General features: G+C 61.9%; 1 protein-coding gene across 2 annotated transcripts; it reads left to right on the top strand.

Moving 5' to 3' along the window:
• Nucleotides 1-1,972: 1,972 nt before the first annotated feature.
• On the top strand, nt 1,973-9,757 carry BBC3 (BCL2 binding component 3). Of its 2 annotated transcripts, none has more exons than XM_052656986.1 (4): nt 1,973-2,223; nt 4,910-5,198; nt 6,637-6,827; nt 8,841-9,757. In XM_052656986.1, the coding sequence occupies exons 2-4, from the start codon at nt 4,925-4,927 to the stop codon at nt 8,955-8,957; spliced, it is 582 nt and encodes a 193-aa protein (XP_052512946.1). In that variant the 5' UTR covers nt 1,973-2,223; nt 4,910-4,924; the 3' UTR covers nt 8,958-9,757. The 2 variants fall into 2 exon arrangements, with proteins under 2 accessions (XP_052512946.1, XP_052512947.1); XM_052656987.1 differs by lacking the exon at nt 1,973-2,223 and adding an exon at nt 3,415-3,893.

Genomic DNA, 9,757 nt, shown 5'->3' with positions numbered 1-9,757 from the left:
TGCCGCAACTAAGACCTTACACAGCCAAATAAATACATAAATAAAATACCAAAAAATGAAAAAGGGGGGAGCACAAGAGAAGTCTTTCGGAGGGCGACAGACAGGGTCCAAATCTGGATGTGGTGATGTACAACAGTGTCCATTTGTCCCAACTCCCCAAACTATACACGTAAAAAGAGTAAATGTTATGGTATGTAAATACATCTCAGTGAACTCAGAATAAGATCCACACCAGTGATTTCACAATGCATGGTTCACACACATGGGGCGTGACCCACAGTTTGGAAGGGGAATTCCCTGATGATCTGGTCCAGTGGTTAGGACTACACTGTTTTCACTGCCAAGGACCCGGGTCTAATCCCGGGTCAGGAAACTAAGATCCCACAAGCCGGGTGGCACAGCCAAAATAAATAAAAATAAATAAATAAATTGAAAAAAAAAGAAACACATTGGAAGAAAGAAACGAAGGAAAGGTCAATGAATGAATGATTGAATGAACGAAGGAAAGGAAGCAGAGAGGGAGGGTGAACTGGTCCCCAGTATTTGAAGGAGGGAGATCACACATGAGACCTGCATTCTCTGCTCTTGGGAAGTCGAAGCATCTGGCCAAACTTGAGAACCTGGACAACCCCCTGAGAACCTTCCTCTGCTGGGCACTCAGAGGCCACTTGCCCTCTGACGACGCCGTACGGTTTGGGGGGTGATGCAAAGGGAATGGAGGGTGCAGGGGAGACAGAGCCCCAGAGCCTTTAGACACCACCTCGCGTCACCACATCAGAGTGGGGGAAGGAGTGACGAAGGGAGACTGAGAAAGGAAAGGGAACTGAAAGGCAGAAAACCCCGGGTGAGAGCCACTGCAGAGGTTGCCCGGGCATGTCCCGTGCCAGCTGCCCAGGGCTTTCTTCTCCCCCTGGGTCCCCCACCAGATTCGCGGTGAGTGCGGACAGGTGCACATGCTTCTGGAGCGTGTCCCAGCAGTGGGCCAGTTAGGAACCTGTCACAGGTGTGACTTCGTGACTGTTTGTTGGGGGAGTCTGTCTTTTTATGTCTGACTTGATCTGTGTCCGGGAGGGTCAATTTCTGGCAGTTTTCATGTGTCAGCTATGAGTTCCTGGGGGTGTGTTTGTGTGTAAGCTGCTGGAGGTGTGTCCCTGTAGTGTTTCTACACACTGCCGATCAAGTGTGTCCAGGTGTCCCAGTGACAGGTGTCGTGTGTGTGTGTGTGTGTGTGTGCCCTGCTCTGCCTATCAGGAAGTTTCTGTGTACCGACAAGACAAGCTCTTAGTGGGTGTCTGTGTGGGTCCTCCACTGTGTGTGTTGTGGGTACCTAAACAGAGCTTGTGAACATGATTGCTTTGTGAGCCTAGGTGTGCTCAGCAGTGCGGGTGTTTGTGCAACTTCTGTGTCTGTGACACTGCGTCCCAGTGAGACTGTTAGGAAGTCACGTTAAGTATGTATTTGTGCCTGAATGGGTGAGTGCATCGTCAGTGCGTGAGTTTGTGCGTCCACGCCCCTGTCCAGGGAGTGTATCTGGCGTGTCTGCGAGTGGGCTTGGCCCCGTGGCCCTGACAGCACGTGACTTTATGTACCCTGGAGCGCCAGGCGGTCAGCCTGCATACACGTCTCAGGGTGTGTGTCTGTGGGTCCCAGTCAGTGTGTCAGTGTGTCAGTGTGTGTGTGTCCAGCTGTCCCGCCCGTCCGGACGGCCGATCGGCGCGCCTCCGCCCCCAGGCCCAAGCCTTGCCCCGCCCCCGGCTTCAGGGAAACCCCCCGCGCCGAGGTAGGGGGCGCGGCGCTCGCCTGCAAGTCCCGACTTGTCCGCGGCGGGCGGGCGGGCGGGCCCGGCCGTGGCGTCATTCGGGGGCGGGGCGTGGGACCCGCCAGGCGGGGGCGGGGCGGGGCGGGGCGGCCGCCAGGCGGGCCCGGGATCCGCCGGGCGGCCTGAGACGCGGCGCGAGCCACATGCGAGCGGGCGCCTAGCGGCGGCGGCAGCAACAACGACAGTAGCAGCAGCAGCAGCAGCAGCAGCAGCAGCAGCAGCAGCGACCAGGACGCGAACGCGCCTGCGGTTCCAGGAGCAGCTGCGGCAGGAACAGCAACAGCAACAGCCACTGCAGTTAGAGCGGCAGCAGCCGCAGCGAGCGGCGCTCGGCGGGCGCGCCCTCCTGAAGGAAGCCGCCCGCCCCCCATCACCATCCCCTCCGGCGTGTTCATGCCCCCGGGGTGAGTGTGCGCACCCCGAGTCCCCTCCAGCCGCGATTGGCCAGGCCGGGTGGGCTCCCTGGAGGAGGTGGCAGGAGTGCACTCGGAGAGACAGTGCGGGGGCAGGGCGCGCTTCGTCCCCACACTGGGGTCCCCTCTCTCCCTGCCCTCCCCACCCTCCTCGAGGCTGGGGTCCCTGGGCGGGAGGCATTGAGGGTCCAAGAGCGCAGGTGCCTCCGCGGTCCGGCGGGTTTGTTTACAAACAATGGGGTGCCGGCTCGGCAGCGCCCCCTGGCGGCCAGTGCGGGCCCGGGGAAGTAAGTCGCCCCGGACTGCCCCGGCCCCTGCAGTCCCGGAGGGGCGGGGGGCGGGGGGTGGGGGTGGGGGGGATGGCGTGGAGGGGCGGCCACACCCCGGGCGCGCGCCCGCTGGGGGCGGCGACAGGGGGCGGCTCGCGGGCCGTGAAGTCTGCGGCTCCTGCGGGCGGGGGCTGCGCCCCAGCAACAGCCGGTTATTGGCCCCGCGCTCGCCTGGCGGGCGGGGCGGGCGCACGTGGCGGCGGCGGCGTGGGGGGTGGGGGGACCGTGACAGCGCAGGGGGCGTCTGGGCCCGCCGTGGGAGCGCGCGTGTGCGGGGTGGTGGATCTGCAGGTGTCTCGCCTGGGTGTGTGCGCGTGTCTGGCTCCGAGTTTGTGCTGGGGTCTGCAGGGAGTGGTTGTGCCAGTCCCGGGGCGTGCTGGGGCTGTGGCCCCGGCGGGGTGTGCGGCGCCGTCCCCCTGTGTGTGTGAAGGGGTTCTCTCCGTGCGTGCTGCCGCGCCTGAGGGGTGGGCGCTCTGTTGTTGTGTGGTGTACTTGTGTGTGCTCTGAGAGTTGTCTGTGTGTGCTGTTTGGGGGTGAGTCTCTGGCTCCCGGTTGCCTGCTTGCGCTATAGTGTGTGTGCGCGTTGCCTGAGTGAGCTGTTTGTGTGTTTACGTGTGCGTCTTGCCCGGTGGGCTGTGTTTGCGAGTGCTTGTGTGTCTTGTCTGTGTGGACTGTGTCTGTGTCTATCTCCAGGGCATCTGGCTCAGCTCAGCGTTTACGGATGTCTTTTTTCTGTCCAGGTGTCTGTGTGAGTTCTGCGTCGTGTGTGTGTGTGTGTGTGTGGGGGGGGGGGTTGTCTCAGTCTGTGTTTGGCTTGTGTGTCTGTCATCCGCGTCTGGGAATTGAGGAGCTAGGCTCTGTGGGGTCTGAGTAGAACAGTCAGTAGATGCTGCTGGCAGCCTCTTGTACAGGGATGTGTCTGAGCCCGTGTGTGTGTGTGTGTGTGTGTGTGTGTGTGTGTGTGTGTGAGAGAGAGAGAGAGAGAGAAAGAGTGTGTGTGTTGAGTCTGAGGGGCTTGTCTCTGTGATCGGCTGGCTCATGTGTGTCATGTGGGCTGCGTGTGTGTAGTGTTTATGTCAGTCACGTGAGACCAGTGTTTTCTGAGGGTGCTTTAGGTGTGCGCCCTGCCAGGCCAGTGTGGGATTAGCTGTAGTGTGTGTGTGCGTGTGTGTCCAGGGCTGACGGTAATGGTGTTTGGAGGTTCGGGGAGGAGGGTGGGCTGATGTCTGCTGTTGCGTTTCCGTGTTGTTGCTGGCATGTGGCAATTCATCCAGATCTGATGACATGTGTGCCTGCTTTACATGTGTCCCGGGATCTGAGAGTTGGTGACAAGTGGGTGTGTTGCAGTTGTACGGGTCCCTGTGTGTCCACGGAGGTCTGTTTTGTGTTGATATGTGTGTGAGTCCTGAGGGGTGTAGGTCTTATCTATTGCGGGTGCATTACGCGGAGGGGCACGTGTGCCTGAGAAGGGACAGTGCCCTAGCTGGTGTGTTTCTGTCTGTGCTTGTGACGGCCGCATTGTGAGTCTCTGTGGCTCTGTGGGCATATTAACAGCGGGTCAGTGGGTGACATCCTGACAATTTTGTGTATCTGTGTTTTTGAGATGAAGGGGCTGGGGTGTACCAGCCAGCATGCAGTGTGTGGATAGCTATTCCGTGGTCTGTGTGTGTGTGTGTGTCCTGGGACCTTCTCAGTGTTTTGGGGTACAAATAGGCCTGGTGGGAGGTCAGGCGGGCCAGTCCTGCGTGAGCCCTGTGTGCGTTGTATACCCTCCACATACACCCCCTCTTGGTCCTGTGTGAGTCCTGGTGTTTGTTGTGGGAACAATCGCAGTGCCTGGCTGCCCTCCGTGTGTGTGTGTGTGTGTGTGTGTGTGTCGCGCCCCTCGCTGTGTTCCAAAAGTTAACCCTGCCAGCCCAGGCCCTTTGTGAGTCCCAGGTTGGGTGAGTGTGTGTTGGAGGGCTCTCAGCCCTTATACACACACTGCTGACGGGCCCACAAGTCTGGGACCTGCGTGAGCCCCTGTCCTTGCTGTGAGAACTGTCCTGTGCTTCCTTGTCCTTGGTCCCTTCTATGTGCCGGTCACCATGTTGTCCCTGGTCCCTCCTGTGTGCCGGTCACCATGTTTGGGGTTGGCTGGGCCTGGGGTCAGCCCGGGGAGGGGCTGTGTGAGGGGCCATCAGGCCCCTCCATCACAGCTCTGTGTGTCATGGACCCTCGTGGGCTGCCCCAGCCCACCGTGCGGGCAGGAGTGGGGTACCCTGTGTACCCCGCGTGGGGTGGGTACCTCGTGGGGCTCCCCCTGCACTGCCCCGCTGCTGAGCGTGCCCATCTACCCTGTCCTGCAGGCCCCAGGGAGCGCCATGGCCCGAGCACGCCAGGAGGGCAGCTCCCCAGAGCCCGTAGAGGGCCTGGCCCGCGACGGCCCGCGCCCCTTCCCGCTCAGCCGCCTGGTGCCCTCGGCGGTGTCCTGTGGCCTCTGCGAACCCGGCCTGCCCGCTGCCCCCGCCGCCCCCGCCCTGCTGCCCGCCGCCTACCTCTGCGCCCCCACCGCCCCGCCCGCCGTCACTGCCGCCCTGGGGGCCCCCCGCTGGCCTGGGGGTCCCCGCAGCCGGCCCCGAGGCCCGCGATCCGACGGTGAGTGCCTGCCCCGCACCCGAGATGCCGGGAGCTGGGAAAAGAGAGACCCCGAGGAACCCGGGAAAGGGGAGCGAGTCGGGGGAGGTGGCGAGCCGGCCGGGCCACGGGGAGGGTGTGGCCAGTGTGGTCTTTGTGTTGCAAGAAGCAGGAAGACGGAGTGGGAGGCTAGGGGGTGGGGGGAGGCCGACTGGGAAGTCCCTCCTGGAATCGGACTGCAGTCCGCGAGCTGCAGCCCAAGGCCTTTTCCGGGCCCGGGGCAACAGCTGTTTTCCAGCCCCCCACCCTCCCCAGGTCTGGGTCCCCGGGAGCCCCTTAAGGACTGCAGCTGGAAAGAGTGTGGGCAGAGGGGACTGTCACTTCAGGACTTCGGGGAGGGGTCGAGGGTGGCCTGGTGCCTTTATCTGCATCTCTTTGGCCAGGGCCCGCCCTCTCTGCAGTCCGAGAGGAGGAAGGAGGGGGAGGGGCCATTGTCTGGGGGAAAGGGTAGGGGGGGGCGGGTCTTGGGGAGGGAAGGGTTAAAGGTCCCCTGCTTGCTGGGCTGTTAACTCCGTGGTGCCCGGCCGGCCCGCTCGGTGGCAAGGGAGAGGTTTTCTCCGCGTCCCTCCCCACCTGTCCCCGGAACCTGGAGAGGTCAGGAGAGGGCAGAATTCCCTGGCCAGCGGAGGCTGGAGGAGACCCGGTTCCTAGACCAGAATGGCAGGCATGGAAACTGAGGCCCTGACGTTAGTTCTCAGGGATCCCTTAGGCCAGGACCCGGCGTGACAGAGGGAGGAAGAGTCGTCAGAGGAACTCAGAAAGTGCGTGGGGACGTCCCGCATCCTAGCCTCCAGGCTCACAGGGGGCCACAGGCCGGCCTTCTGGGTTTCCAGGCCTTTGCCACATCCGGGGGTGTGGCCTCACTGTGGTTGGACACTAGAGGCCAGGAGACCCGAGGCTTGTGACTCGGGGTGTAGTCAGTCACCGTATCCCTGTGTGACCTTGGGCCCCATTCCTAGGGGGAGCCTCAGTTTCCCTGTCGATTGAGTAGAGCAGTCAAAATTTGGCAATCGTTTTGGACGGAGCCTGGCCGGCCATGGTCCATGGGGTCGCAAAAAGAGTCGGACACGACTGAGCGACCTAAACATCAACAAACAACTTCGGTAGGATAAGAGGAAGCACTTCCAGACTAACACGGGGAGTGGGGTGGTAGCTGGCTGCGAGACAGGTGAGCCCAGGAAGGCCTCCCCAGCACTTTTTTTCTCCCCCGGGAAGTAGGAGCTAAGAAATCTAGCTCTTAAGAGGGCATAGTGGCATCGCTCGAGATGAGGTGGGGAGCCGAAGAGAAGTCAGGCGACGGGAAAAGGGAGAAGCAAGTCCTAGCCAGCCGGCCCTCCTCCGGGCCACTGCAGGGCCTTAGAGGGGTGGTGGGTGTGACCCCAGCCCCGGCTTTTCCCAGGTCCTCAGCCTTCACTCTCGCCCGCGGAGCAGCACCTGGAATCGCCAGTGCCCAGCGCCCCGGGGGCCCTGGCGGGCGGACCCACCCAAGCGGCCCCGGGAGTCCGGGGGGAGGAGGAGCAGTGGGCCCGAGAGATCGGGGCCCAGCTGCGGCGGATGGCGGACGACCTCAACGCGCTATACGCGCGGCGGGTGAGTGCTGGGGGAGGGGTAGACGGCAGGTGGGACTTCCCGCCGGGGAGGGGGCTGCGGCGGCCCAGCCAGATGTGCGGCAGCTGCTGCCCTGCGCGGCGGGGTCGCGCCGGGGACAGGCAGTTGGGAGGGGCGGCGTGGTCGCCGAGCCGCCGCCGTAGGACCCGCGCTGTAGCCGGCACGGCCCGGCTTGACGGCCGGGGCCGGAGCGTCCGCGAGCGCCGCTGCGCGCCCGGGGCCCGCGGCCGTGGGGACTGAGGGCGGCGCTCGGTGGAGCGGCTCATATATCCCGGGCTATTTATAGCCGATGAGTCAGCAGCGGCGGCGCGGCCGCGCCCGCCCCTCCCACCCACCCGCGCGGCGGCGGCGGCGGCGGCGGCGGCGGCGGCGGCGCGCCACCCAGCTTCCCGGGGGGCTGGGGGCGGGGCCTGGAGCTCCGCCCCCCAGGAGGCCCCGCCCCCGGGGCCCTCAGCCGGGCCTCTCTTCACTACCAGATACTTGAAGCCTAAGGCGGTGGAACGGAGAATAACAGACACGGGGCGCCCACCACCCAGCTCTGTCCAACCTGAACATTACAGCCATACTGCTTGCTTATTCGAGGGAAAAAAACAAAAACCGGATGTTGCGAAGCCCCTTGACCCTCTTCCCCTCCCCGCTTTCAAAGGAAGCCTCACAGATTGGCTTGTCCCATTGGTCTGCAGGTGTTGATTCTTTTACAACACATTCACCAGGCCACAAACAATACTTGGGATTGCGAGGCGTTTCAGACTTAAACGTGATCTGGTGTGTTCTCAAAGCTGCTCCCACCCCCTCAGTGTTTTGCTTGAGATACAGCCACGGACAAGGGAGCTTCAGTTCATTCATTTTCACTGCCACATAGCATAGCATTCTGTCAGATCACCATGTAGTATTGTCTTCATTTTCTCATTGGTGGGTATTTAGGATATTCCAGAAGTGTCTCAAATTTTTAAATGTAATTTAATTCTATTGTTCTTTTAGCTCTCCCAAAAAATGCGTATCTCCAGGCACACACATGTCTCCACAGTAGATACCTGGGTGGTCTGCCGGCCCCTAGCCTTGATAAATAATAGTTGGCTTGCTCAGCAAGATGACTGTGCCAAGTGGCACTCCACAGTGGGATGGTGGCATTTCTGCCAATCTCATATGCCCCCCTTGGTCACCTTCTCCTGGCTGGAAAATTTGGTGGGAACTGAGGCAGAGACAAATATGGTACCAGGCAGCCCACCCCCAGGCACCCATTAAGATCATTAACATGGTTGATCTGACCTTCTTGTTCACATCTGTAAAATGGGTTTCTTCTTCCCATCTGGTGGGGATGAGATTAGTTCTCTGGCACAGGACCTAGGCCTGCACTCAGCACAGAGTGGAGAGAACGGTAGCTCTCCCTAAGTATTGAGTATTGTTGATTTTAATTGAAGGGCAACCTTATCTTGTATCTAGCTTCCTTCGTTCCCGCTTTTCTAGCATTGTGGAACTGTGACAGTCCCAGAGGCTGCCCCCAGCCTTCATCCTGCCATTCGGGAAGGGGCTGGGGGTTTGCTTGGCCCAAACATTTCTGTACAGCTTCAGCACTGAATAGTTCCCAGTTCTTGCACAGAGTATTCTAGAATCGCTGAGACAGGGGGGCTCTATGCTCCCTTCTGTGTGTCTCATCAGCTTTCAGTGGGAGGGCAGGTGGGCTGCGGTCCAGCCTACCCCTCAAGCCCAGGTGACTTTGGTCGGGTGATTGTCTTCATCTGGAGACCAGGGACTAGGAGATCAGAGCTGATACCTACGGGCCCTATGCTGAGGGCCTCGTCCACATCCTGTCCCTCCTAGTCTCTTCCAGGCCAGGAGATGACCCAATGAATGATAATAACAGTACCGCCCTGAGCAGGTTGGTGGAGGGTCTGTGCCTCCCGCCTCGCTGCCCTTCAGCCTGACCCCCTTGTGCGCCCCACCCGTCCATCTCTAGCCCGTCTGTCTAACTTCCTGTCTGCTCCCTTTCCCCAGAGACAAGAGGAGCGGCAACGACACCGCCCCTCGCCCTGGAGGGTCCTGTACAATCTCATCTTGGGACTCCTGCCCTTCCCCGGGGGCCGCGGAGCCCCCGAGGTGGAGCCCAATTAGGTGCCTGTACCCGCCCGGTGGATGTCGGGGACCCGGGGGGGCAGGACCCTCCCAACTCCTGACGCCCTGGCCAGCGCGGGGGACTCTTTCTGCACCATGTAGCATACTGGACTACAGCCCTGCCCGACCCAGGGGTGGGCCAGGGCAGCCACTCCCGACCCAGCCCCGGCCTAGCCCCGGGGAGCACTGATGGAGACGTGGACTCCTGGGCCCCTGGCTGAGGGGCCAGGGGAGAGAGGGCTGACGGACTTGGCGTCTGAAGGCGGCGGGGACCGAGGGGGCAGGGCCTGAGCTGCCCCCCTCTGCCGCCCACCACCATCTCAGGAAAGGCTGCTGGTGCTGGCTGCCCATTCCAGCTGCAGCGGTGACACTGGGGGGCGGGGGTCTCTCCCCCCGGCGCTCCTTCACTTTGGGCCTGGCCTCAGGCCCCTGGTGCTTCCCCCCCTCCTCCCGGGGAGGGGGCCCATGAAGAGCAAATGAGCCAAACGTGACCACTAGCCTCCTGGAGCCAGAGAGTGGGGTGCGTCCTGACGGGTGCCCCGGCCCAGCGCCCAGCCATCTTCCCTGAGCCAGCCGGCGGGTGGTGGGCATGCCCGCCTCACCTTCATCTGGGGGTGGCCAGGAGGGGCCCAGACTGTGAATCCTGTGCTCTGCCCGCGACCACCCCCCGCTCCCCCCCCATCAATCCCATTGCATAGGTTTAGAGAGAGCACGCGTGACCACTGGCATTCATTTGGGGGGTGGGATATTTTGGCGGAAGCCGCCCCAGCCTTAGTCCCCAGGGCGAAGCGCTGGGGGGA

The sequence above is a fragment of the Budorcas taxicolor genome, chromosome 18 (genome assembly GCF_023091745.1).
Source record: "Budorcas taxicolor isolate Tak-1 chromosome 18, Takin1.1, whole genome shotgun sequence".
NCBI classification, from domain to species: domain Eukaryota; kingdom Metazoa; phylum Chordata; class Mammalia; order Artiodactyla; family Bovidae; genus Budorcas; species Budorcas taxicolor.
Note: the sequence above shows the minus strand (reverse complement) of the source record. Positions and strands in the feature narration are given on the sequence as shown.

What these genes read in the sequence shown, in the direction of transcription:
- BBC3 (XM_052656986.1), top strand. Translation starts at nt 4,925, where the DNA reads ATGGCCCGAGCACGCCAGGAGGGCAGCTCCCCAGAGCCCGTAGAGGGC. An exon ending in CCGAGGCCCGCGATCCGACG is followed by an intron (nt 5,199 to 6,636) that starts GTGAGTGCCTGC and finishes GGCTTTTCCCAG; the next exon opens with GTCCTCAGCCTTCACTCTCG. An exon ending in ACGCGCTATACGCGCGGCGG is followed by an intron (nt 6,828 to 8,840) that starts GTGAGTGCTGGG and finishes CCCTTTCCCCAG; the next exon opens with AGACAAGAGGAGCGGCAACG.